The sequence below is a fragment of the Micropterus salmoides genome, unplaced genomic scaffold (assembly GCF_014851395.1).
Source record: "Micropterus salmoides isolate LMB-PRFRI ecotype aquatic unplaced genomic scaffold, ASM1485139v1 Ms_hic_scaffold_11, whole genome shotgun sequence".
Classification (NCBI taxonomy): domain Eukaryota; kingdom Metazoa; phylum Chordata; class Actinopteri; order Centrarchiformes; family Centrarchidae; genus Micropterus; species Micropterus salmoides.
The window spans coordinates 15,562,529-15,590,487 of NW_024040152.1; the positions used below are offsets into that span (position 1 = coordinate 15,562,529).

Here is a 27,959-nt window from a genome sequence, read left to right on the forward strand (position 1 = left end):
TCCCACTTCCGTTCGGGCGCACAGTGGCATTATGGGATATGTAGTGCATGCTTCGACAGTATAAGTGAATGGGAAGTTCCTTTCTCGTCCTCTTTACTGCGCGAGCCTGAGCGAGACAGGTACGGTTCGTAGCCTCATGCTACATCATGACACAAACAGACAGCTTTTAAGCCTTTTTGATGCACATACGTTCATAGGTAGAGAAAGGAAACTTAGTTTATGTGCTAATATTGCTTTTAAATACCCACCGTATCACTTGCTTTGGAGTGAAAAGCTGATTCGGCTAAGCTAACGCTAACTGGTAACCTGTTACAACGTGGTGCGGTGCAGCTGCGGCCTAGTCATATGGCTGAGAAGTCACCGGTTTCTGACGCACGTTTAACGTTACAGGATATATTATAGTTACAGTCGTATTTAATCAGTATTATTAGTATATCAGTATTTTCTAGCATAACACTTTCGTAAATTGATTTTTTTTTCCACACATCGCCGTTTCTCTTAATATTCAGTACAACTGTTTCAGATGGGAGGTTTAACGGCAACTCTACCAGAAATGTAATTTGCATTCCTGTGATATCGTGTATTCAAATCCATTGTGCATTTGTACGAGTTTGTAAGATGGAAGAAGTTGAGAAACTGGAATGCTTGCAGAATTAGTTACATATCCAGATAAGAACATTTGTTGACCAGTGCGTGTATATACTCTAGTCTTGTAAAATTAATCTGGCTGCAATTTCAAGCTGACCTCTGATCCAGTTTAAGTCTATTTAAAGGATGTCTGTTTTTGATTGGAGAGCTTGGATTGTGGTGTGTGTGGTTTGCTGTAACTCTATCAGTATTGGTGTAATGGCTGTTCTTTAAAGCTTGCTATGAATATTTATCAGTTTATATTACAATAATTAACTCTAATTTACATACACTGACTAACCTCATGTCTGATGTCATGATGATGCAGGCACTTCTAAGCCGCCATGCCCGTTGCCAGGAGTTGGGTTTGTCGCAAGACATATGTAACCCCGCGTCGTCCCTTCGAGAAGTCCCGTCTCGACCAGGAGTTGAAACTCATTGGTATGCTGTGATTTTATGATCAAGTATGCAATAAATGAGTCTACTTTTAAAACTGTATTACGTTATACCCTCTGTTACCCTCCTTGGTCTAGACAGCAATGAACTTAACTGTCTTACTACTTTTTAAGGTGAGTATGGCCTGAGGAACAAGCGTGAGGTGTGGAGGGTGAAGTTCACCCTGGCCAAGATTCGCAAAGCTGCCAGAGAGCTGCTCACACTCGACGAGAAGGACCCCAAGCGTCTGTTTGAAGGTATACAAAATTTAAAATGCAGGTGTCAGTGTATTGGCCGATGATTAAATTATCAACTTGTCAGACTTTTCTCTGGTGTCACGAATTCCTCGTCAATGAGGCCAATGTTACTCTACTCAAATTGCCATATGCTGTATGTGCTGGTATGTTTGGAATTGCAAATGACACCTGTCTGGTTTTCCAGGTAATGCTTTGCTCAGACGTCTGGTGAGAATTGGTGTGCTGGACGAGGGTAAGATGAAGCTGGATTACATTCTGGGTCTGAAGGTTGAAGACTTCTTGGAGAGGAGGCTGCAGACGCAGGTCTTCAAGCTCGGACTCGCCAAGAGCATCCACCATGCCCGTGTCCTTATCCGCCAGAGGCACATTCGGTAAGCTCAAACACTCCTGAGGAACAAACCCCAAAAAGGGTCACAAGTCTTCTGAGGGACTCATCAGACTCTCTTAATGCTTCCCCTTCCATCAGAAGACCATCAACTTGTAACTCTCTCGGCTGAGATCAGTTAAACATTTCAGCAAGGTCACTTCGGTATCAAAACCGTATACCTTGTCAGTAGACATTGCCCAGAGCCAATCCTGCCGCAGAGGGCTTGGACTGTGCCATTGAGGTGTTATGCTGTCAGGTAAGGTTACGGGATTGCACCTCGGGCAATTGAAGTGTTCAACACTTAATGTGTTGTCTCAAATACTAAGGCTGATGATTTTAAGATTCATGTACTCAGATTTTCTGTGGTGTCACGAATTCCTCGTCAATGAAGCCTGCAGTAAATTTATATCATTAGCCCTTCTCCCAAGCTTACGATTAATACAGTTGGATAAAATATTTTGGCACTATAATCCAGTTACATTTATCGCTTTTAACAATTTAAAGCAAAGTATAAAATGGACTATTTGGTTTTCAAATCCCCACTATTTGTCTTGGCAGTGTGCGCAAGCAGGTGGTGAACATCCCCTCCTTTGTGGTTCGCCTGGACAGCCAGAAGCACATTGACTTCTCCCTGAGGTCTCCATATGGTGGTGGACGCCCTGGCCGTGTCAAGAGAAAGAATGCCAAGAAGGGCCAGGGTGGCGCTGGAGGAGCTGACGACGAGGAGGAGGATTAAGAAGGATGTCGTCCAGGGAGTGTGTTGTGATACTTCCTGTTCTGTCAGATTTCAATAAATGTTTGGTCTAACCAGAGAAACTGAGTATGTTTTTGTCCTTACAATATTTGCTCTTGTGAATTCTATACGGTTACAAGTTGTACTGGTTTATATTGTAGCATAATCATGGCCATATGAGAAGTCGTATTGTATCGTACCGGGGGGTTATTTCACTTTCAAATGAAATGGCAGATGCTAGTAAGTGGGATGGCTATGAATGTCCTCTGTGTTTTCCTTGGAAGTAAAAATGGTATAGTCCACACCCCTGTTGGAAAGGTTCCCGTCCAACGCTACTAGGTGACGTCACCTTTAATGAACTAGGAAGCCCGCATAATCTTACCCTGACCAATCGTACTCTTGCGTATACCTAGCCAATCAGAGGCAGAGAAGGGCGGGTCATGCCTTTGCCAACCTCGGAAGAATACATCGTTAGCCGTGGACGCGGTGTGAATGGATAGTTGGTGTGCAGGTTCTGCTAGAGACCGCTGTAATAAACCGTGGTGACTGAACACATAAATGTAAGTTAATCGAAAGCTTTCGCAACTCACGCTTGCTAATGTACCGGTCGGTCACTGCGGTAGCTAACGTTACTAAGCTAACGATCAGTTTGGACAATGCTAACGTTTGCACAGCTATCTTTACGTTAACTCTAACGCAACGTTAACAAACTGATACAGTAACTAAAGCCATCACTACAATTAAATTAAATGGTTTAGCCTACACATCAGTCTGAGCGGTCTTTTCATCTATTATTATTTATTAAACTTAGACATAATGCTTGTCAGTTTATGATTGTTAGCTAACGTTGCCGCTTAAACTGTCATTTGGAGGTAACGTTAGTTTATTAAGGTAAAGGACTTTTTGTTCGCGCATTTAAATTAGAGATGAGCTGATTATTTTTGAGCCTCTAGTGAGTTAAACGATGGTCATTTATACCGTATTATTCCTTACACTAAATACAAATTACACCAGCTTCTTCCTATAGTTTATATAGTTATTCCAAAGCAGGAAGTCCACAGGTGTGAACTATTGGCATATATATGTTGTGTCTTGCCTTTCATCTTCCTTATGCACGCTTTTATTCGAGATAAATGTTACAAGGTGAGCACTCTTGCATAGTTGCCTCATTTGGAAAAGATGTTTGCTTCACACGGAGGAGATATTGTGAAATACATCCTGGGCACGCCTGGGCAAACTTAAAACAATTAAAAACGAAAAGGAATGAGTGTATTTTAATATTGAAGAGTAACTGCTTTCAAATAAATTACTAAGATGTAGCTCCACCAATGTCAAAATGGAGAGAACAATAGGGCAAATTCATGATATGGAAAAATAACAGAGTTAAGAGGTAACATTTCTTTGTTATTAAACATGTAAATCCCTCAGACCTTAGTGGTTTAATTAGACTTAGTCACATTGTAGGTGCACCTATACCAAAATCTCACTCTTTATATGTAATGTTTCTGCAAAAGTATAACCTTGACTTTGCAGTATTATGGGCTCTAGCACTAACAACATCCCGCTATAGGATTCATCTGAATAAAAAATAAATGCTGGGTGTTGGAATGAATGGATAATGTGTTTAGAGCTGATCTGTTTCTGTGCCAGCAGAGCGATGTCTCCTGATGAGCTGGTGTACTTGGGAGTTCTCGTTGCCTCCATCCCTGTTGGATTCCTCTTCCGTTACCTCAGTGAGTATTGTGGTCAGGTTAGACGTCTTTTTCTCCTTTCTTCTTTTCTTTTTTCTCTTTTTCTTTTCTTTTTTCTTACATATCATTTCATATCTCGCCTCATGTTTCATAATCTCTAATCTAATATATCTTATCTCTCATCTAACATAATTTCACATGTTTTACTTATCATCTTACATCTTACATCTAATCTTAAATGTTATTTAAGAAACAAGAGATGGAATCTAACTAACATCTCCTATATAATCTCATATTTCATGTAAATCATTTCAGATTTTTCATATAATTTCTTATATCATAATTTTCATATTTGGAAATCTTGAATTTAGGGAGTCTTTAGTGGGAGAATTTAGTGGACTTTGCAGGTGAGTCCTGGGTAACCATTTGCGCTAAGGACATATGTACAAGGAATTGCACCCAGTGAAGCCTTTAAAGATATGGAATGTCTGGTAATCTTATTAACAAGCTAAACTGAAATAAGAACTCTCTTTATATTTGGCCTCTAAAAAGGCATAGGCTTAACAGTTTGCAATGCAATTTTTGCACTGTGACACAAAATCCAGAATTTATATTTGTTCACATACAAAATACCAAACACTAAACATTTTAACATGATTTACCCAAGGAGTAGGGCTGCTCTTCATCTACAGCATCAATCCTCCTCAAGATGCTCATGATCATACATATACTGAAGTGTGTCGAATATGACATTGGACTGTCTCTTTATAGGGAAGCACTCCTGTTATTTGAAGGGATGAAGAAAGTAGAAATCTGCTCAGCAGTCTCTGCTCCATAGCCCGCTATTAAGGATTTGTGATGTTTGTTTTGGTGTTTGGGAAATTCATGGGTGATAGTGAAAGATGACTTTAAAATCATCTTTTCTTTTGTTCAGATTACTGGATTTTGCTCACCTTATCTTAAGCCTGTCTGTATGCTTCACAGCCTCTGTCTTGTCTTTTGCGACTGCAGTTTGTCAAGATCTTTGATTTGATTTTTTACTTTTTGCCACACAAAACAGTTCTGCAGTTTTGCTTTATGTTGTACATGTAATGTTGGCTCTGACTGTCGTTTGTGAGCCTCCATTGTTGTTTTTAAAAATAAATACTTGCACAAGGAAGGGATGATTGAATGACCTCTGTATGGAGTGTAAACACACACTGTATACTATATACTTTGGAGGAATATTGATGTGCCTGTTGTATTGGGTTGCAACTGGCTGACAGTGTCAAACATTCAAAAGTAGTTAAAAGCTGTTCTCTGGAAGTCATTTTCACACCATGTTTGTATTTTGATTCATTGATATTTATAGCATATCCTGTCTATGACATCAATGCAGTTTGTCATATGCTGTGTCTTGCTTTTTCCACCCCATGTAACTTATTAGTAGAAGGTGACTTAACTGTATAATTTTGTTTTTCACTTCAGGTCCTCCTGTGAAGCAGGGGGCATCTCTTCTTCTGGGCCTCTCTATCACCATCGCCACCTGTCACATCCACACACTCCACTCTCTGGTGACGGTGATTGGAACATGGATTATTATAAAGAGCAGCTGGAGGTCAGACACGTACATCCATATTTTTTACAAACTTATTACACAGACACTTTTACTACAAAACTCAGCACAGTAGGCCTTCAATTTGGAAGTATTTAGTGAATGAGCAATAATAAAGTCTATGAAACGTTTCAGCTGTAGTGTGCAGCAAAAGCGCAGATGCACACGGCACACAACAGGACTCCATAATTACAAAGGAGATAAAACATTCTTCATAAACCGGACTGCAGATACCATGCAGATATAACGCGTAAACTCGCTTACAACGTTTGTCTCTGTCTACAAGGCATGCCCCAGCATTGAGTCTCAGCTGGTCCTTTCTCTACCTCCTCTTCTTCCGGCTGGTCACTTGGTTTGGGCTGCCACCGCCGACGCCTTTTGCTAATGCCGTCCAGTTACTGCTCACTCTCAAGGTACAGAAAGCTCAGTCAGCGGATAAAATTTCCTGCAGCACCACTGTGTCTCCACACTTTGTGCGTCTTTGCTGACTTGTGATGCATCTTTCTGTTTTTAACTCAGATGGTGAGTCTAGCGAATGAGGTGCAAAGCTTTCACACGGAGAAGAAAAAGGAAGTGAGCTCTTTTGCCAAGTCTCCTGTGATTGGTGGTCTGTCTCAGGAGCCGTCTCTCTATGAAATTCTGTCCTATAGCTACTGTTATGTGGGTATAATGACCGGTAAGTCTGTGGAAATCTCTGACACTTCTCAGAGTTATGTTTGTGTGCAAGCTGTTTATATTCATGTGTGTTTTTAATTTGCTTTTGAATGAATTTTAACTGTTGTCTCTCTTTGTCTCACTCTCTGCTACTTGTCCAATATTGTGAGTCCATATCATTTTCAGTATTATTTAAAATTGCTTCTGGTTTTCATATACCTCTACTCTCTTTTTGTTTTCTTACTCCCCTCTTCCATCGAACAACACCCTCTCTTCTTTTGAACCACAATGTCACTGTTCCCTATTGTGTCTTGCATTATCCTGATTTTCCATTTTTGTCTATCACTGTCTTCTCAACGCTGCCTTTATCCCTTTATGTCATCCCTCCATCTCATCCCAAAAGGTCCGTTCTTTCGCTTCCAAACGTACGTTGACTGGCTGAAGCAGCCAAGCCCGCAGGCGCTGCCCGGCTGGGTGCCGTGCCTGCAGCGTTTGAAGACAGTTCCCTTCTACGGCGCTCTGTTCCTGGCTGTCAACTCTGTCTTTCCACTGGATTACGTTCGCACAGAGGATTTCCTGGATCAAAACTTTTTCTTTAGGTATCATTACAATGCATTATTGCTCTGGTAACGTCTTTTAATCATAGTAACAGTGTCAGTATTTTACATTTATTATATAATTATCATTGCACAGTTTCATTAATCTGAAATAATGATGATAAATTAATACAATAAATATAAAAATTAGTATACACCCACTAGTAAATTCCAATCAAGTCCAAGAAGACTACAAATTGTGGAGGGCCCAGTAGTTATTTAGGATTGATTGTTAGTAATATCCCTGCAGCTCTTTGGTACGATTGAGATTCCTCTCTTTCTCTCCCTCACCAGGCTGTTCTACATGATAGCAGTGTTCTTCGTGTTTAGGATGCGTTTCTATGCAGCGTGGTGTGGAGCTGAGGCCGGTTGTATCAGTGCAGGTCTGGGCTGCTATCCAGAAAAAGCACTGTCCAAACCTGGAGGAGGACCCACTGTCAACTACAGGTACAGAATCACAGGAACAGCAAGTATATTGCATAAATTATTGCTCACTAACATCTTGGTTGGTATATAGTTCATAGTGATGTTGTTGAAAGTTAGTATTTCTGCCAAGTTGCTATTTTTCCCCTTGTGGCCAGTCCCGATCCCACAGCTGAAGAGGAGAAATATGACTTCAAAACCATCCAGAACATTGACTGCTACAACACTGACTTCTGTGTGAAGGTCCGACATGGCATGCGTTACTGGAACATGACAGTGCAATGGTGGCTGCATCACTACATCTACCCCAATTCCCCCTTCAAAGCCTACACTCTCAGGTAAGGCTTTATATGTGCAGCGGTTTCTGCTTATTTTACCGGCACGAATCCCTGTACTCATCCATAAATGTGTGGTGTGTTCGGGCCTCAAAATGCCTTTATGGGACCTTTGCAATGACGTAAAATCTTAAAGATGTCAGCTGTGAGGTAACAGCAAAATTCTCCAGATTAGTAATGTGCCAGAAAAATCAGAGTTTTGTTTGGGGTTTTATTTTAAGATTTCGTTCAGTGAGAGAAGAAACATTTGAGGAAGAATATGAGAGAAGAGACCTGTGTTTTTGGACTACAATGGAAGTTTACGACACACAGAAATCATATCACATCAGGTTTTGGCTTCACAGACAATACTTAGTAGGATTAGTTCACTGTGGATTTTGATCTATTCATGGGATTTGTTGCGTACAAGAAAAATACATAATATCATCATACTTTAAATCTCAATTTATTGTGTAAAATCTCTGTTTATTTCCTGAAAGACAGGGCACATGTAATGATTATTTAATCTCCTACCACATACTTTAAATAATTTATATCAAATTTGCTGTTTAAAACTTAAAAACACATATCAAACCACTGTGATCCTGCCAACAGAAATAAATCAAATGACAGAAGTCAGAAACCCTCAGTGGCGTCTCAATTCAACATCTGTCGTGTTTGTCTGTAACTCTCAGGGCTGGCTGGACCATGTTCATCAGCGCCTACTGGCACGGACTACACGCTGGCTACTACCTCTCCTTCCTCACTATCCCCCTGTGCATCGCAGCCGAGTCCGCCATGGAGGCCTCCGTCCGAGCTAAACTGGGTCCTCGTGGGCAGAACATCTTCGACTGGGTTCACTGGTTCTTAAAGATGAGGGCCTACGACTACATGTGCATGGGTTTTGTGCTGCTGAAGGCTTCCGACACCATCAACTACTGGGCGTCCATCTACTTTACCATGCACGTAATCGCCGTCTGCTGTATAATAGTCGGCAGGGCCCTGAAGGGAGGGAAAAGGGAAGGGAGGAGCGGGGACAAGGAGGAGAAACGGGCGGGAGAGAAGATAGAAAACGTGAAAGAGAAAACTGGAGAAAAAACAGACTGAATGGAGTTACAGAGGAGAACTGGTTGGATGCTTTTTTGGACAGAAGCCTCATCTTTCAAGCAACAAACATCACACACATCCAATAAGATTTCTTGTGGGAAAATGTAAAAGTTCAACTCGATTTAATTAAAAATGCAGTAAAACATACAAACTGGTAAAAACCGGTAAAAGGTCGCCACTGGAGACATTTCGTATATGTACATGTACATAAAAGCACTGTGAAGACTGGGAGAGGAATGTTTGAACTCAACGAATGTCACTTTCATAGTGTGAATGGCACCTGGGGTGTAAATAGTTTACTAGTTCAATATTTCACTCCCCTTGTCTGCGCGTCTGTGTTTTTATTTCAAGATACCATGCCCAATTTTAAGTGAACTGCACATTCCAACAGCACTGAGTATTGTGTTATAGTACGTTTTATACTGGAGGACATATGAGTAGAAGTAACACAGTCATGGGTATCATTAGGATGCAGCTGTTAAGGCCTATCTGCGAGCATTATCAAAGTTAGCCAAGAACAAAATAATTCTGCTGCCATTTGCCATTTTAAATCAGCGCTGTTCACCATATTAAATAGTCGATATAGAAGTATGTTTTTGCAATAATTAAATGCAGAAATTGCAGTGTAAAACTTACTATGCAGCCCTCATTATCAGCGGCCATTATTTCACTTCAAGCAGAAATACAAGCACCACAGCGCACAGGGATATTCAGACTCGTTTAGGTCTATAGCAGCAAAGCGAAGTCCGGGTTACATTTGTTATGCTGCATAATTATATTCTTAATGTGTTTTAGAAGTAGTGTTAAAAAACCTCAAGCATTTCCAGCATTATACTGTTTGTCATTTTACTTGCTGCAAATTTCTGTGCTGTGGTTTACTTCCTTAATCCAGTGAAGCCAAAAGGTTTCCCTGAGCCCCCCCACTGTTGTTCTGTCTGTAATTGTAAGCAATTCGGATCACATCAGGAACATGTGCACTGACATCTGTATAGCAGTGTTGTATCGAGTGAAGAGTGTGCCATGTGAAAGATAGCAACAGTCCGTTCACTGCCAAAATGTCTGTACTGCCATCATGTACCATTCAGGGTTGGGACCAAACATTTGATACAAGTTTCACGTCGTACAGTATAAGCTGCCAATGTAAGTCATGAGCAACAGCACAGCTAGGGCTGGGTGATATAGTTGAAATCATTATCATAATGTTAATTAGGTTATTTTCCAATACTGATATACTGCATTTCATTAGCTCTGTACCCACACCCTGCATAATAAAGTTGAATCTAATCTAATGTAATGACATGTCACAGTATGAAAAGTATATGCAAATCATATATGATATAATCAAAGTGATGTTCAAATAAATAGACAGTTCCAATGGTATTACATGTGACCAAATGTAGAACAAAAATGTATATTTTATAGGAATTTAATCGAACAGCAGAATTTCTAGATGATAACATTATATCACAGTAATGCTTATAATATTGAATTTTCACTTTTCCGCCCAGCCCTAACCGCAGTAACCATGTATTAGTTGGAAAACCTGTTGAGAGTGTGATAACTCTAGGGCATCTCTGTTGCATATGAGCATGACTGACCGCAGAATTGAAAGGTCTTCACTGTGTTTGGCTCTCTAAATGTTACTTGGAGCTGAGATCATTTGAATCACAAACAGATTTTGTGTTAATGTCTTTTCCCTCTGTGTGCCAAGACTCAACCCTTCTGAAGTGGATCCTTTTGTTTTTATTATTGCAAAATGATGATTGTGAATTCTAGTCCTTCAATTGACTGTTCATTTCCAGACCATTTATTTTTCAGCCTTTTGTCTGCCTCTATCTGTGACTTCAGACACATGATGCACCCACTCTCTGCTTTATGGAATATAGCGTTTCCTCATTACACACTTGGGTTTTCTTAAGTCTACTTGATGTGTGAATTATTTGTTCATTATGAGGTGCATAGTTACCTTGTGTTAAGTCTTTAAAATAAAGCTTGTGGAAAACACGATGTCACTGGAAAATCATTAACTCTCCAATAGTGAACACGAACACATGAAACAGTGTTTCAGTTGAGCTAATAGTCGGTGTGTGGTTACACTCATTTGATAAAACAAACATGTAGCTGGTGAATTTATAATTTACTCCAATCCAATAAGTCTAACGTTAAACGTCTTTTAGTCAGATTTAGGGAATATCTCCTAATGATCCGCTAGCATGTTATGTGTGAACGGTGTTTTTACACAGCCGTGGCTCTATAAATGTGAAACAAAGCCAGACAACACTATTTCAGCCATGATTTGTGTGTCCGGTAACGTTAAATTACTTTCCTCCGACATTAAGCTACGCCTACACCATATGCTGTTGTAGCCTAGTGATGTTTGCTATAGTAGCAGTTGTAGTAACGTTAGTGACAGTTTGCTAACCCACAACTTAACGTTAGCTAGCGTTAGTTACGTTGACAAATAAATATATATATAATTTGTTCCCCTCACTCATTAAAATTCACCAAAATAGTTTCTGAAGCTCCCAGTACATTTAACCACACGTCTGTGAACACACCAGTGTCACAAAAATCACACAAGTTTATCAGGCCGTCCTGTAACTTTATGCTTCTTTTCTTCCAGCTGGTTGTTAGACAGTGCAAACTGTAAATGGATGGTAACTATCTCCTTGGAAATAATGGGTTAAACTCATACAAGGAAGTACCTGTGTGGTCATTTACAAAGGGGAGTAAAGTCCGTGAGAGAAATCAACAGGGAAGAGGTTCCTGGATTGGCAGCATTTCCTCATGAAGAGAAGGCTTCACCTTCTCTTTGTTTTATTTTATTCTGAACTTGCCGCTGGTAACGTAGCCTATTAGATGTGATTACAGAGGAAAGTCTTCAAAGCTGTTAGTGTTAAACTGCATCAGAGAAATGACCAGTGAACTACAGAGACAGGACTCAACGGTGTATAACTATATAATGTTAGGTGTGTGTTGCTTTTCTTTTCTCGAATCACTTAACTTGTTTGTTGATTTTAAACACACTAAATATCTCAATAATGTTATTGTGTATGTAGAATCATCTTTTAATCTGACTGAAGTGTCTTGCCATATATATATTAATGTATCATTTTTCTTCGGTGTTTTTGGATCCTTCACCTCTCACAGGGAATGGTAACCCTGGTGACCAGCAGTCACTGAGGTCACGACGGGTTTCATCTCGAGCGTCCAATCAGAACTATCCTCAGTTCAGCTGGAGCCCGAGGCCTTCAAGTGAGGATGGAGAGGGCAACAGTGGAAAGCCCAAGGACCTCAGGGGCATCCCTCTGCCCATGGCATTGAAAAGAGCTGTGCGGTATGAAACTTACTTCTGAATGTTATAATGTATACTACAACTACAATAAATATTTTTTATAATAACAATATATCAAATGACAGTGTGAAAACAATGTTAAAGTGGTCACATGGTAGTGATAAACTTACAGAGTCAGATCACCCGAGTACCATAAAACCCTCCCTGCCTATATTTAGGACAGGTGTCTCTATTGGATGGGCTTTCAATTCTTGCTGAGCAAATATATAGGCTACTATCAAATTGTTGATTTCAACCAGTAGCCTATGAATATTACTTGTATAATATATATCTGTATTATTATTTATAATATAGATATTTTTCACATTTCACTTATTCACCACACAAGTAATTCTGAATTGTTTCCATAAAATGAATTAAATGATTGAATTGTGGAGAACCTAACTCATCTTACAATGCATGTCCATATTGACAAAAGTGTAAACTTTTATATTTGTATGTGCGATCTAAGCAGCTTAGAACTTTAGTTCAAGCGGGTTCAAGAGGTTTTATACAGGTGCATTACAGAAAATGTATACATTCTTTAGTGTAATATTTTGAGTGATGGATTTTGCGATTTGGATTTTTGATTTCCATGAGCTGTACGCCATAAACATCAAGATTAAACAAAAAAGGCCTGAAATATTTCATTTTATGTGTAATGAATCTAGAATATATGAAAGTTTCACTTTTTGACTTAAATTACTGGAAAAAAGGAACTGTCCCGATGCACCTGTACATCCAGAGATCTTCTATTAAAACCAGAACAGGCATCTAATTGAGACCTGCGTTTATTTGTCCAATGTGTGGTCACACCACGCCAGTAAAAGGGACAGGAGTCTAATTGGGAAAGGCTTTACTGTTTTGGTTTACTCTCAAGGTTGTTTTTGATCTTAGCAGGCAGCTGTTTTCAGCAAAAAGGCTCTAAACCCACTGCACATTACCTGCTCAGCACCAAACAACAGACAGACACGCGAGCAACTAGCTGATGAACATAACTGAGCATTTAGCAGCTCAAACAGCCAGATATTTCCCTCAAGAGTTGGACCAGACCAAACACAGAGCTAAAAGAGAGTTAATATTGGACTTCATGCGAAACACGACTCCAAATTAAAAATAATGTTGATGGATATGTAACTAAGCAATTGTTTGCTAACAAGTTCCCCATCTCAACTTAAAAGTTGATGATTCAGAAGTCAGTTGGGAGTTCACAACTTGTTTCTGCTGCCCCCAAGTGGCCAAATCAATCAGTTATTGCAGGTTTAATTCAATTCCTGTATGGCCAATTCTCTGTGTACTGTAGGTTTATGTATGCTAGAGGCTTTAAGTTTCCACATCACATACCCTTTATTTTATGAGTTCGTAATTTTCTTATAATTTCCTGCAAACAGGAACATGGATATGTAATTTGGTACAAATTATAGAGAAACTAGGAATGCTATTGAAAGAAAAGATCCCTTTAAATGCAAGTAAACTTATCATTTGGTCTTTTTAAAACTTCTACACTACAAATGTCAGGTGTTTGTATGTTCAGCTGAGCAGCTGTGTATCTATACTGTCTTTAGTTTCCTTATGATGAGAACCGAATCACATATTTCTTATAAGGAAATGTCTTGGAAATTACTTGAAGATTCCTGACCCATAAAATAAAGTGTTACTAACAATTATCTCACACAGTAGTTACCCACAGAGTCATTTAAGTGTAACTTGTTCATTACAGGCAGGTGCAGCAAATGCAGGTGCCAGTGGTTTCCAGGAGGGAGTCCTGGAAACGGAACAAGGCCAAATCTCTGCGTAAGATCAAAGACAATGCCAGTGGATTTCTCAACTTTTTCGCACTGTGGAGCAAATCCTTGCAAAAGATCGGAGGTAAACATGTAACCACTAATTTCAACAGGACATTTCGGGGCTTGGTTAAAGAAAAATGTTCAAAATCTCCAGCCTACAGACTACACATGTATACTTCATGCGTAATACGGTCAAAGAAAAGTTTTAATTCATTTTACACATTTGCATTTTTAATGAAATCATGGCCCTTTGCTACCACAGGGAACTTCGGAGGTGGCGTCCAGTCTTACTTCCTGTTCCTGCGATTCTTGGTGGTGCTCAATTTTGTTTCCTTTTTACTGATTGCTGGATTTGTCCTCATCCCCAGCATCGTCTTCAGATCTGTTGGGCTCAGTCTTGTTAACAACACTGGTAATGGCTTGTTTGCTCACAACATTTTCACTTGAAGGTAAAACATAGCAGTGGTACAATATATTTTCCTGGTTCTTCATTGCCACATATTTCCTGCGTTCTGACATTTTAGCACAATTTTCTCTAATATTATATACAGGTGCTGGTCATATAATTAGAATATCATCGAAAAGTTGATTTATTTCAGTAATTCCATTCAAAAAGTGAAACTTGTATAATTTATACATTCATTCCACACAGACTGATATATTTCAAGTGTTCATTCCTTTTAATTTTGATGATTATAACTGACAACTAATGAAAACCCCAAAATCAGTATCTCAGAAAATTAGAATATTGTGAAAAGGTTCAATATTGAAGACACCTGGTGCCACACTCTAATCAGCTAATTAACTCAAAACACCTGCAAAGGCCTTTAAATGGTCTCAGTCTAGTTCTGTAGGCTACACAATCATGGGGAAGACTGCTGACTTGACAGCTGTCCATAAGACGACCATTGACACCTTACACAAGGAGGGCAAGACACAAAAGGTCATTGCTAAAGAGGCTGGCTGTTCACAGAGCTCTGTGTCCAAGCACATTAATTGAGAGGCGAAGGGAAGGAAAAGATGTGGTAGAAAAAAAGTGTACAAGCAATAGGGATAACCGCACCCTGGAGAGGATTGTGAAACAAAACCCATTCAAAAATGTGGGGGAGATTCACAAAGAGTGGACTGCAGCTGGAGTCAGTGCTTCAAGAACCACCACGCACAGACGTATGCAAGACATGGGTTTCAGCCGTCGCATTCCTTGTGTCAAGCCGCTCTTGAACAAGACACAGCATCAGAAGCGTCTCGCCTGGGCTAAAGACAAAAAGGACTGGACTGCTGCTGAGTGGTCCAAAGTTATGTTCTCTGATGAAAGTAAATTTTGCATTTCCTTTGGAAATCAAGGTCCCAGAGTCTGGAGGAAGAGAGGAGAGGCACAGAATCCACGTTGCTTGATGTCCAGTGTAAAGTTTCCACAGTCAGTGATGGTTTGGGGTGCTATGTCATCTGCTGGTGTTGGTCCACTGTGTTTTCTGAGGTCCAAGGTCAACGCAGCCGTCTACCAGGAAGTTTTAGAGCACTTCATGCTTCTTGCTGCTGACCAACTTTATGGAGATGCAGATTTCATTTTCCAACAGGACTTGGCACCTGCACACAGTGCCAAAGCTACCAGTACCTGGTTTAAGGACCATGGTATCCCTGTTCTTAATTGGCCAGCAAACTGGCCTGACCTTAACCCTATAGAAAATCTATGGGTATTGTGAAGAGGAAGATGCGATACGCCAGACCCAACAATGCAGAAGAGCTGAAGGCCACTATCAGAGCAACCTGGGCTCTCATAACACCTGAGCAGTGCCACAGACTGATCGACTCCATGCCACGCCGCATCGCTGCAGTAATTCAGGCAAAAGGAGCCCCAACTAAGTATTGAGTGCTGTACATGCTCATACTTTTCATGTTCATACTTGGCCAACAATTCTAAAAATCCTTTTTTTGTAGAGATACTGAATTTGGGATTTTCATTAGTTGTCAGTTTTAATCATCACAATTAAATGAAATAAACATTTGAAATATATCAGTCTGTGTGTAATGAATGAATATAATATCCAAGTTTCACTTTTTGAATAGAATTACTGAAATAAATCAACTTTTTGATGATATTCTAATTATACGACCAGCACCTGTAGTCTAATATAGTCTCCTCACAGTAGGATACACCAGTTTCCAGGCAACAGTGTTCATAGGAGTAAATATAGAGACAGCAGTGCCAGCCGTTGTATTCCCCTCAGAAATAAAATGAAGAAATGGTCACTGTGCATAAGCAGAGGCTTTATTCCCACAATGATATTGGAAGAAATAATGCTATTACCTAAGGTTCTTTTGTAAGTATGTGTAAAATGTAGAAGATATAGTGTTGACGTTTTTTTATCATTAACAACCAAGAACCTAAGCTGCTCATTTTCACAAGAGAATGGGTTGCTATTTTCATATGGAGGATTTCTAATTTAATCAAAACCCTTAGATTTTTTAAAAGCTGTGTGAGGAAACTAGATTTATCTTTATCTAGATGATAATGTAGGGATTAAGACCCTCTGTCTCTGCTATCAAGTGAGCCACAGGTCTGCATTTAATCACCATTGTAGCATTTACTCAACCTCCTCTTTCTCTCTTTCTATTACTCTTAAAACATAAGGATAACTATGTATGGTAGAGAGGTTCAGGGAAACTTATAGAAATACTGTAATTTCTGAGAACAACTTGGTGATACCAGGCTGCTGAGAATGCAAACAGAGATCATCAAGCATTCCCCTGTGTTTTACAGGTCCAGAGGAATGCATGGCTTATGATCCTAATCCTCAAGGCTTGGTGGCGTTCTATAAGTACTTCCTTGACTTACTTTCGGGGACGGTGAGAAACTGCAGCATTGTAATGACCTGCAAAGATATGAGAGCTGCAGAACATACAGCGAAACATACAGTATATTAATGTTTTTCATTATCGGACATTATGATTCTCTACACCTTTGGCTGCATCTAACTGCAAGAAAGCATATAAGCACATTAACAAACAAAGTTGATGTGTAAGTGTAGGATTCAATATGGCATACCACTTTCTTATGACCGCACTAAAAAAACAAACGTGGTTATAAAGTTGACATGACAGAATGGGATAAATTGGATCAATATAAAGGTTGATCAATATCCTAGCAGACTATTTCTACACACAATTTTCAACAAAACTATATTCTTTGCTGTAAATTTAAACCACATACCATGGACGTTACATACGGCATGCTTAATGATTATCCTCTTCTCTTTGTTTAGGGTTTTATGGAGTATTCATACATGTTTTATGGCTACTACAACAACACAATGATGGAGGAAAGTAACTTCTCCTACAACATCCCCCTGGCCTACCTCTTCACTGCTGTCTTCTACTTCGCCTTTTGTCTCGTTTGTATCATAGCACGGTCAGTCCCAGAACAAACACTTCCAGGTTCAGTATTAATAATCAGGATCTGGCCTGTGTGTGTGTGTGTGTGTGTGTGTGTGGTGTGTGGTGTGTGCGCGCGTGTGCGTGTGTTCAGGTCAATAAGTGAAATAAATAGAATGACATTTAAAAGCAAGAGTCGACTCATGTAGACTTGCATCTGTATCCTCTTCCCTGACTGGCTGCTCACATACAGCATGGGGACTGCAGCTCGAGTTGCTGTGGCAACGGGAGGCAGCGCCGTGGGCAACTACAGCATGATAGTGTTCACCAGCTGGGACTATGGATGCCTGGGAGACCACGCTACCAAACTGAAGCAGAAAAACATCCACTACCGGCTGCAGGTCAGAGGGAATACGTCCTACTTAGCAGGATGTGTGTGAAGGTTCTCATTCATCTGGGTCATTATTATCCAAGGAAGGTTTTAATCAAGAAAAACTGGACTTGGTTGAAGATGCTCAGAGACATTTCTCTCAGCTATTTAACCTCTGTGGGTCGTTGTGAAGATGATCGATCATTAGTGCATCTTCAACCAGATCCAGTTGCCCTAGAGTTTAACCTTTTTTGGATACTTAGCAGGATGGAGGACAGTTAGGAAAAGAGAAATGTGATGGACATGCAGCAATCATTCCCTGTAAGTGACATGCTTTCAGATGACCCCTTGTCTCTTCTCTTTCCCTGTCAGGTGGATCTGGAGGAGGAGACCATAAAGAAAAGGGCAGCTTCTCTGACTTTGGGTCAAAAAATAGTTTTATACTCTCTACGTGTTTTTATGTGTTTTGTTGCATTTGGGCTCATTATTGCGGCCTTCTACGGGATCTCCGCGGCCACCGACTTCAGCCAGGTAAATGTTGTAGAAGGAGAGTGATAATGCTGATGTGGTCTTGGGTCTAAAAAGTCTTGCGTGACCTTTTGACTCCTATCTTTGACAAACAGAAAAAGAGTGATGAGCAAGGGATCCTCGGTTTGATTTTTGAGTATCTACCTTCAATTGTCATCACCGCTGGAAACTTCCTGGTGCCACTGCTGTGTGACCAGATCGCCTTGATAGAACGATATGCCCCCAGCACTACTGTTATAGTGGCACTATTAAGGTTTGCACTGGTGTTCCTGTGAGATAGTGATTATGTCCGAGCATTTTCTTTTAATTCATTTACAAGTAAAACCCTGCATTCAAAAGTGTACAAAGTACAAAAAACAATATCAACAAAATATACTTAAAAGTATCAAAAGTAAAAGTGTTCTAAAAAATGATCACAAAATTAAGGGGTCATGAGATGATTAATGCCCTGTGATGATTTGGCAACCTGTCCAGGGTGTACCCCGCCTTTCGCCCGATGTCAGCTGGGACTGGCTGTACACAGGATAAGTGGTTGATGATGGATGGATGGATGGAGATGATTAATGGGAGAAAATATTTTTTTCAACACAGAAATGTCTATACATTTTTCGGATTTTTTCCCCTAATCTCTGCGTTTTGTGAAACATTGGATCATTTTACCTCTTTGGACCTTGGAAACTTTTATTTAAATGAAACCATCTGAGGTTTAGAGGGGAAATCACCTTTTAGTGGAACCGCTAACAACTCATAGAAAGCTGAAACCTGTGACAAGGGTCCACATGTTTTGTATTGTGTTTTCTAACCTTATTATGTTTTTTAATGTAAAATCTTGATTTGAACATATGTAATGTCTGTAACGTATATGTGAACTTCAGGGTGTATCAGTACACCATTACTTCTTATCACAGCCAATCACACCCATTGGTGATGCTAAGTCTGGTACAGATTGAGTTTTAACCAGGGAGGACAGTTAACACTGCGTTAAACTTGATGTTAAGTTACTCTAAAACATAGTTTCAAACAAAATCAGTTTCAGTTCAGTTTATTTTACCTCGTCATTTCTCTTCCATGTATAGGGCAGTGTTCCTTCGTCTGGTGAGTCTGGGTGTTCTCCTCTTCACCCTGTGGAGACAGATCACGTGCGAGGGTAACACAGACAGTGATAACTGTACGCTGTGCCATTACAACTATAAGATCTACCCGGTAATTATACTTCTTGCATGTGTGTGAGTGCATGTGAAATAATTTTAAAGATGCTTGTTCTTCAGAAACCTGATCAAAGGAGTCTCCAAGCTGTTAGATAAGAACCAACAGCTTAAGAACAAAAATAAAAACAAAAAATCCAATGCGATTCTGCATTTAGGAGATTGCAAAATATTTGTTAAACTAATCTAACTTCCCTGTTATGGCTATGTTTACACAAGCAAAATATTTGTTAATCTAATTTAACTTCCCTGTAATGGCTGTGTTTACACGAGGAAAGAATTCTGTTTGCAGTTTGTTTTTGCATCAACACATTGCAGAGACAGAGTAAGCTCTAAGTTAGCTAGATCGACTGAGGACCACAGTAGATGACTGCAAGAATGAGAAAAAGAAGCAGATTGTTGGTAGTTTGGGTATAGTAGTATCAATATGATTCCTCCTGAAATTCATTTTGATCTAACAAAGTCACAAATGACAAAGATAAAGCCTCAGTTTGTCAGTTCTTCACTTAACCATGATGGTGGTATTGATGGAAGTACATTATAGTTGATTGTCTCATTTTCTGAGCCACTTTAGTAAATACTTTAGTATACTAATACTTTATGACATGGAGTATAATTACATTGTGTGTGTGTAGAGTGCTATGATTAGAAAAGAATGTGCCTACAATAAGCAACAAAGTCCTAATTTAAGAATGTGCGGGAAACAAAAGAACTCAAAATAAGGTTAATTTAGAGTCTTTTCAACATTTAAATATTGTAAGACAAGTTCACTTTGTCATTGTTTGTCTTGTCATGTAGTGCTGGGAAACACGTATAGGACAGGAGATGTACAAACTGACACTGTTTGACCTCCTCATCAACATAGCTGTGCTTGTCCTGGTGGAGTTCCCGCGCAGGTACAAATCACTCTGTGAACAATTGGTCTGTATTAAACAGATGGAATCTGTGCAAATGAATACAGTACATTTAGATTTTGTTAAAACATAAAGAGACAGATCATGTTGAGAGTTGAATATTAATCTGTGTGATTGTACTGTGTGTGTGTGTGTGTGTGTGTGTGTCAGGATGGTGGTGGACAACTGGTCCAGTAAGCTGGCCCAGTGGGTGGGTCGGCAGGAGTTCGTAGTTCCCTACAACGTGCTTGGACTGGTATATGGTCAGACTGTGGTTTGGACAGGAGCTCTTTTTTGCCCTCTGCTGCCACTCATCAACTCCATCAAGTTTGTCATCCTCTTCTACTGCAAGAGGGTGAAGACCAACATTTCACACAAAGGAGAAAGTTATTCACCAACTCTCTGCTATGGTTTTGGCCCTTGTTTCATGTCTCCATTGCCATTTTCCTCCTCAGATCACACTCTTATATAATTGTCGGCCAGCAATGAAGACGTTTCGCTCCACCACCTCCACCTTCTTTTTCCTGGTGGTACTCCTGTTTGGCTGGAGTCTGGCCACAGTTGTCATGATTTACAGTCTTTCTGAGTGAGTGCTTATTGCTGCCTTCTTCCCTGTAACAATCACAACAGAAGGGACTTTTAGTTTAACACCAGCAGTGACAAGTACTTATTTTGAAATAGGAATAAAAGAAGACGTGGAGGTTTATATTTCTCAGGTCAGATAGTTAGATTAAAAAATGTGTGCAGTCAAGGGAAGGAGCCATGGAAATATTTTCATGTTATATTACATTATTGACGACAAGTGTTTCCCTCTTTCCACCCAGGATCCATCCTTCTATGAGTTGCGGCCCTTTCCGTTTCTTCCCCAACATGTGGTCGATTGTTCCAACCTCTTTCTACAGCCTCTCTAAAATTACACAAGATTTTCTCTTCTTCATTGGTTCCCAGGCCTTCTCCATCCCTCTGTTTGTGTTATTTTGGTGAGTAGGCTTTCTATAGGATCATTATTCTGGGTTTATATTGTAATGTAAAATATTTTAGCTACATATTTTATGGTCCTTCGTTTTATGATGTATAATCATGGCTGTTTTCTCCCTGGTAGCGTGGTGATGTGTTATTTCATAGCCTTAGCGTCTGTCTATGGGAAAAGTGTTGCCCTGCTAAGAGTTCAGCTTAAACTGGTAAGTTGTTGGCATTTACCTGTATGGTGCATTGTAAAGCAAATACTTCCATGGTCTTGAATTTAAACAATATGTGGGTTGGCCTGTGTGATTTCCTAATACTCGCAGGCATTCAGTTTTACTAATGCATTGGTCTTTGGCTTACAGGAGAGCCGTGACAAGCAGTTCTTGGTCAAGCAGATCGAGGAGCTGAGTCGACAACTTCAGATACCAAAACACACCGCAGGAGCACAAGACTGAACATGGCATAGCGACATTGTTAAGTTTTTACGACCTTCTAAACACTAAACAACATGATGAGGCATCTGAAAGGACTGTATGTGTATAAAGCCAGTTTCATAATGCTGCTTACAGTTTAGCAGACAATCCTGCAACATGATTATTGAATTATATATGTTGTGGTTTTTGACAGATCAGATAGATATGTTTTCTAGGAAAATTAAAACTTGTTTGTTATTAATATACCCAAGTTAGTGGTATATGTTTAATTACATAAATGCCAAGCAAAGAGTGCCTTTGTTCTAAATGCAACGTTTCACCACCTTTGTCTGTCCATGAAAATAGAGTTGTATGTCTTTGTTTTCCTTTTACATAATAAAATGAGAGGTAGTAGCCCCCTCTAGTGTCAAACGTGTGGAGTTGCAGAAATGTGTAATGTTTACTTCCTGTTTGTAACTACTTGTTCCGGTGGTCTAACTGCAGCACTCCCCTCTCAGGAAGTTAGTGAATGTTTGCGTCTTTATTTTTTAAAGTTAAATAGTTGAAATGATGAGTTCAGTGTGAGGAGGCAAAGTAAATGCACGTCTAAACTGTGGCGTTAAAGTGTAAGGTTAGCATTAAGCGAAGTAGAAAGTAGCTTGGCTAACGTGAAGTTAGCTTAAGCAGCACCAAAAACAGTGGTAACTTCTATTTTTCTGTTTTTGTACTTGGCTGAGCTGTACTTATTTCTGCTCACTTCCTCCTGCTTCAAACGGTTTATGGACAAATTGAGTGTCTGACCGTGCTCACTGCTCAATCGCCACTTCAGTCGACGCTAGCCTGCTCAGCTAGCTGACTGCTAACCGACAGTATCATCATCTGAAGCCAAGACAACAATGAATATCCTTCCAAAGAAGAGCTGGCACGTGCGCAACAAAGACAACGTCGCTCGCGTGCGGAGGGACGAGGCCCAAGCAGCAGAGGAGGAGCGCGAGGCCAAGCGGCGTGTGGAGCGCGCCGAGCAAGAGGTGACCCCGGTGGTGTTGTCATAGATGTCCAAAAGTTTGAGTTCACCTCCAGCCCCACAAACCCAGTGCCATTATTATCAAACACACTGTACACATGTTAAGTCAAGTTAAGTTCCCTAAACGACATTGTAAGCCCAAAATGTTTGCAGGTTCTGCTATTTCCAGAGTGTTACTTCAGTTAAGCATTTGTAAATTTAAACTTCTGTCATTAGGAAACATCTCTATCTAGTTCACAAATTGTCTTGTTTTGTCTGATCAACAGTAATAAACTCAAAAGACATTCAACTTAATTTCATATATTGCAAAGAAAAGCAGGAACCTCTGACTTTGAGAAGCTGGGAACAGAAATGACTGAAACAATTAGTGAAATATTAAAAATAGTCTACTTGCTGTGGTTAGCACTGCTGCCTCACAGCCAGAATGTCTTGGGTTTGAACTGCGGTGGTCCAAGGCCTTTCTGTGTGGAGTTTGCATGTCCTCCCTGTATCTGCGTGAGTTCTCTCCAGGTGCTTTGTATTCCTCCCACTGTCCAAAGACATGCAGGGTAGGTTAATTGGTGACTCTAAATTGCCCTTAAGTGTGAGTTGTTGTCTGTAAATGTGTTGGCCCTGCGATAGACTGTCAACTTGTGCCCTGCCTTTCGTTCGATGTTTACATTCATAGACTAGGAAAGAAACCAGAAGATATTGACATTTAAGAAGCTGAAATCAGAGATTTTTTACTTTGTTTCTTAAAAAATTACTCAAACCGATTAATTAATTATCAAAATATTTGGTGTTTAATTTAATAGTTGACAACTAATTGATTAACCATTGCAGCTCTATTGCTCACCAGTGTGAGCCTCAGCAAAAATTAATCACAAAACTCTCCTCCAACAGTCCTTGCTTTATTCTGCAAACGAGACAGCCTGTGTTATCATCCTAAAATTACCATACAGACTCTTTTGCTGTGATATTTGCAGTATTATCTAACAAATATTCCTCTCCACAGGCACGTACAGAGTATCTGAGAAGGAAATCCCGAGCTGCTCTCCAGTCAGAAGGAGGAACCAGGGATGATGATGATGGTGATGATGAGCGGGGCAGAGGAAGTGGAGTTCTGGAGCATCTTAATCTTTTTCCCCTGGAGGAGTCTTCAGAGAAGAAGGGGAATGAGGAGTATCTCAAAGAAAAGAAAGATGAAAAGGTGCAACTTCTTATGTCAATCTTTTGTATCGTTTACATGAGGAGTTCACATTCAAAACTCCTGTGACTGTTTTTTATGTTTTCCATGTTTCCTTTTCCAGATTTTAGTAGTTTAATACCATTTCTGACTTTACACTGATGCCGTAACCAGGGTCAGCAGCGTAACATAATTGTGATTGGCCCCAGTGCAAATGTTTTTCTTCTTCCCACCTCCCCAAAAAGCATGTTTGTCTATACAGGTGCTGGTCATATAATTAGAGTATCATCAGAAAGTTGATTTATTTCAGCAATTCCATTCAAAAAGTGAAACTTGGATATTATATTCATTCATTACACACAGACTGATATATTTCAAATGTTTATTTTATTTAATTGTGATGATTAAAACTGACAACTAATGAAAATCCCAAGTTCAGTATCTCCGAAAATTAGAATATTACTTTAGACCAATACAAAAAAAGGATTTTTAGAAATGTTGGCCAACTGAAAAGTATGAACATGAAAAGTATGAGCATGTACAGCACTCAATACTTAGTTGGGGCTCCTTTTGCCTGAATTACTGCAGCGATGCGGCGTGGCATGGAGTCGATCAGTCTGTGGCACTGCTCAGGTGTTATGAGAGCCCAGGTTGCTCTGATAGTGGCCTTCAGCTCTTCTGCATTGTTGGGTCTGGCATATCGCATCTTCCTCTTCACAATACCCATAGATTTTCTATAGGGTTAAGGTCAGGCCAGTTTGCTGGCCAATTAAGAACAGGGATACCATGGTCCTTAAACCAGGTACTGGTAGCTTTGGCACTGTGTGCAGGTGCCAAGTCCTGTTGGAAAATGAAATCTGCATCTCCATAAAGTTGGTCAGCAGCAAGAAGCATGAAGTGCTCTAAAACTTCCTGGTAGACGGCTGCGTTGACCTTGGACCTCAGAAAACACAGTGGACCAACACCAGCAGATGACATAGCACCCCAAACCATCACTGACTGTGGAAACTTTACACTGGACATCAAGCAACGTGGATTCTGTGCCTCTCCTCTCTTCCTCCAGACTCTGGGACCTTGATTTCCAAAGGAAATGCAAAATTTACTTTCATCAGAGAACATAACTTTGGACCACTCAGCAGCAGTCCAGTCCTTTTTGTCTTTAGCCCAGGCGAGACGCTTCTGATGCTGTGTCTTGTTCAAGAGCGGCTTGACACAAGGAATGCGACGGCTGAAACCCATGTCTTGCATACGTCTGTGCGTGGTGGTTCTTGAAGCACTGACTCCAGCTGCAGTCCACTCTTGGTGAATCTCCCCCACATTTTTGAATGGGTTTTGTTTCACAATCCTCTCCAGGGTGCGGTTATCCCTATTGCTTGTACACTTTTTTCTACCACATCTTTTCCTTCCCTTCGCCTCTCTATTAATGTGCTTGGACACAGAGCTCTGTGAACAGCCTGCCTCTTTAGCAATGACCTTTTGTGTCTTGCCCTCCTTGTGCAAGGTGTCAATGGTTGTCTTTTCACACAAATGTATTTTATGAACAAACAGGTCTTGTTTTTGGCAGTTCGTGCCAGATAAAGTATCAGCGTGGCATATTTATCTGTCGAGATATACTGGCAGCAGTTTCATTTGTTTCTGTACAACCTTAATCATTCAGTCATATCAGGATGCTGGTACATTGAATCAGATATCGACAATCAGTAGAAGCGGTCACGTTGTGGTCAAAAAGCAAAATAAACAGATGGCGTGTCAGAGTGGGGGAAAAAAAACTAATGCAGCGTTATTTTTGGTCTTCCTTGTTTTCATTCCAGGAGAAGCAGGAACGAGCCATTGGCTTGCTGGTGTCTCTAGGGCCCCAACCAGGGTCTGAAGTCACTCCGTGGTACATGAAAACCGGCAAAGAAAAAGAAGAGCTGAAAGAAAAAGAAGAGAGGAAAGAAAAAGAAAAGAGGAAGGGACTAAGTGAAGAGGAGAGAGAGAAGAAAGATCGCAGATTGAAAGATAGTTTAGATCCACTGAAAGATATGAAGAAAGCACTAGCTGTCAAAGAGAGAAAATACCACAAAAGCAAGAAATGGGAAAAAAGAGACAAAGGGGAAAAGAGGAGCAGTGGAGAGAGGTAAGACAGTGAATTTATCTAGTTACTTATAATATTATAATATCTACCACTAGATTGGGTACAGCAAAGTAATTCAGAATATTTAGACGATGTTGTATGTTGTTTTTTGATTTTGCTGCTTAGTTCTCCAGTTAAAAAGAATAATTTAACGTTTCTTTTGGAGCGTTAGATGAGGAGATCGATATCACTCTCACGTCTGTATCTTCAGTGAAGCCAGCAGGGGGTTAGTTTAATGTATAGAAAACGGTGTGTGAAAACAACAATTTGTAGTTTTACAGTGAAACATGTACCTGTTTATTTGTTGGCGGGGATCAGTAACTTTTTGGAGTGTCCTCTGGTTGCCTGGCCACTGCTCACTGTTAAGACATTTTTATTTTTTTATTTTACCGGGAAGTCCCAGTGAGGAAAAAAATGAAGTCCTGGCCGAGGTAGCAGCCATACAGAAACACAACATATAAAAGCTTTAGAGGTGCTGGTTTTGTTACCTTTGGACAGAGCCAAGCTAACAATTCAATTCAAATTAGCTTTATTGGCATGAATGTGTAACAACAATATTGCCAAAGCATCATACATACTACATAAGAACAATCAACCCCATACATTTCATTGTATGGGGTTGATTATTGAGGTTGATCATCCATACATACATTGATAACTGTTTCCCCTCTGTTTCCAGTGTCTATGCTAAGCTAATCTAGCTAGCTGCTGGCTGTAGCTTCCTGTTCACATGAGAGTATACAATCTTTCATCTAACTCTCAAGCAGGAAAGCGAATAGACATATTTCCCAAATGTACAACTATTTCTTTGAGATTTTGTATCACTGTCAATAGTAGACAGTTCTTGTATAGTCGCATGTCAATTTCCTATTAATTAAAGTTTTCAAGGTGTGAATGTCATGATGTATAAAATGTGAATATGTTTTACATATCGTTAGAGGGATATAAAATAAAAAAATCTCTCTCTCTTCCTGTCTTTTCCAGCTCCATAGAAAGGTTACGTGCTGAGCGTTTACAGAGGGAGGCTGAGGAAAGGAGGAGAACCCAGGCCCTGCTCGACCAGCGGAACGGCAAAGGGAAGGAGCCAGGGAAGGAGATAACCGAGAGGGAGAGGCCGTACAACAGCGCATACTTCCCGGAACTTGCCCGAAAGCGTCAAAGGCGGGATCGAGACAGCTGGAGAGATGAAATATTAAAATCATGAACTATCTGTCGTTTGAGGAGTGTGATCTGTGATGAGTACTTCGTAAACAAAATATTGTGACCAGTGTGTTTCCAAATGAAGCAAATGTAAAAACCTCTAAGGAAAAAAAAGGTAAAAATGTGCCCAAGTAGGTTTAGAGCCTCATTAAGAACTGTACTTAATCTGGAACCGTAACATGGTCACGTTATTGTAAGTAAGTTAATGAAGGGTCAGCCTGTAGGTTGCTTTTTATTTATTTTTGTTCACCCAGGAAGGGACATTCTTGCAGGAAGGTCAGGTTCAGTTGCAGTTACCCTGCAGCGTTTCACTCATGATCACGTCAGCAGGGCAGATGGCTTGAAGACAGGCTCTCAGCAAAGAAAACTCTCAGTGAACAACTGTTAGACTCATTTATATTGTTGCAACAATTCAAAGAGATTCTAATGTGATTGAAAATCAACAGTCTTTCATTAAAGAAATTAGACTTTGCAGAGTAGAGCTGAAATGATAAGTTCATTAATTAATTAGGTGATCAACCCTTGCCGACCAAAACTGCCAACCATTCTGTTTCCAGTTTCTCAGATGCGTGGATTTTTCCTTTATTTGTCATATGTGACTTTAAGCTGAATTTCGATAAAATAAAAGGATGTCACCATGAAATTTTCCACTGTTTTCTGACATTAAGACAAAATAATGTATCCTGCTTTAAATATGTAAAAAGAAATACAGGGGGTGAAAATATACTCAGCTTGAAATAAATACTACTTTCATGAGTGATAAACTTTTTGTGATATTTTTGGTTAGA

At 40.0% G+C, this 27,959-nt stretch overlaps 4 protein-coding genes across 5 annotated transcripts; all 4 read left to right on the forward strand.

Annotated features, from left to right (window-relative positions):
• Nucleotides 1-45: 45 nt before the first annotated feature.
• On the forward strand, nucleotides 46-2,506 carry rps9 (ribosomal protein S9). The gene is made up of 5 exons (XM_038711279.1): nucleotides 46-119; nucleotides 956-1,068; nucleotides 1,197-1,319; nucleotides 1,504-1,690; nucleotides 2,245-2,506. The coding sequence occupies exons 2-5, from the start codon at nucleotides 972-974 to the stop codon at nucleotides 2,420-2,422; spliced, it is 585 nt and encodes a 194-aa protein (XP_038567207.1). The 5' UTR covers nucleotides 46-119; nucleotides 956-971; the 3' UTR covers nucleotides 2,423-2,506.
• A 316-nt stretch (nucleotides 2,507-2,822) lies between these two features.
• Nucleotides 2,823-10,805, forward strand: mboat7 (membrane bound O-acyltransferase domain containing 7). 2 transcript variants are annotated; one of them, XM_038711277.1, is made up of 9 exons: nucleotides 2,823-2,979; nucleotides 4,073-4,152; nucleotides 5,578-5,707; nucleotides 5,991-6,117; nucleotides 6,224-6,380; nucleotides 6,762-6,957; nucleotides 7,249-7,401; nucleotides 7,536-7,715; nucleotides 8,387-10,805. In XM_038711277.1, exons 2-9 carry the CDS (start codon nucleotides 4,077-4,079, stop codon nucleotides 8,796-8,798), a joined length of 1,431 nt encoding a protein of 476 aa, XP_038567205.1. In that variant the 5' UTR covers nucleotides 2,823-2,979; nucleotides 4,073-4,076; the 3' UTR covers nucleotides 8,799-10,805. The 2 variants fall into 2 exon arrangements, with proteins under 2 accessions (XP_038567205.1, XP_038567206.1); XM_038711278.1 differs by having other exon boundaries at nucleotides 2,832-2,979; nucleotides 4,070-4,152.
• A 728-nt stretch (nucleotides 10,806-11,533) lies between these two features.
• Nucleotides 11,534-22,102, forward strand: tmc4 (transmembrane channel-like 4). The gene is made up of 16 exons (XM_038711280.1): nucleotides 11,534-11,767; nucleotides 11,949-12,135; nucleotides 13,853-14,001; nucleotides 14,182-14,331; nucleotides 16,681-16,766; nucleotides 17,183-17,328; nucleotides 17,545-17,692; nucleotides 18,034-18,192; nucleotides 18,285-18,442; nucleotides 19,266-19,392; nucleotides 20,193-20,290; nucleotides 20,459-20,642; nucleotides 20,743-20,873; nucleotides 21,112-21,267; nucleotides 21,390-21,468; nucleotides 21,616-22,102. The coding sequence occupies exons 1-16, from the start codon at nucleotides 11,713-11,715 to the stop codon at nucleotides 21,706-21,708; spliced, it is 2,106 nt and encodes a 701-aa protein (XP_038567208.1). The 5' UTR covers nucleotides 11,534-11,712; the 3' UTR covers nucleotides 21,709-22,102.
• Nucleotides 22,103-22,191: 89 nt separating this feature from the next.
• leng1 (leukocyte receptor cluster (LRC) member 1) lies at nucleotides 22,192-27,935 on the forward strand. The gene is made up of 4 exons (XM_038711281.1): nucleotides 22,192-22,694; nucleotides 23,685-23,879; nucleotides 25,667-25,974; nucleotides 26,956-27,935. The coding sequence occupies exons 1-4, from the start codon at nucleotides 22,563-22,565 to the stop codon at nucleotides 27,173-27,175; spliced, it is 855 nt and encodes a 284-aa protein (XP_038567209.1). The 5' UTR covers nucleotides 22,192-22,562; the 3' UTR covers nucleotides 27,176-27,935.
• Nucleotides 27,936-27,959: the final 24 nt, after the last annotated feature.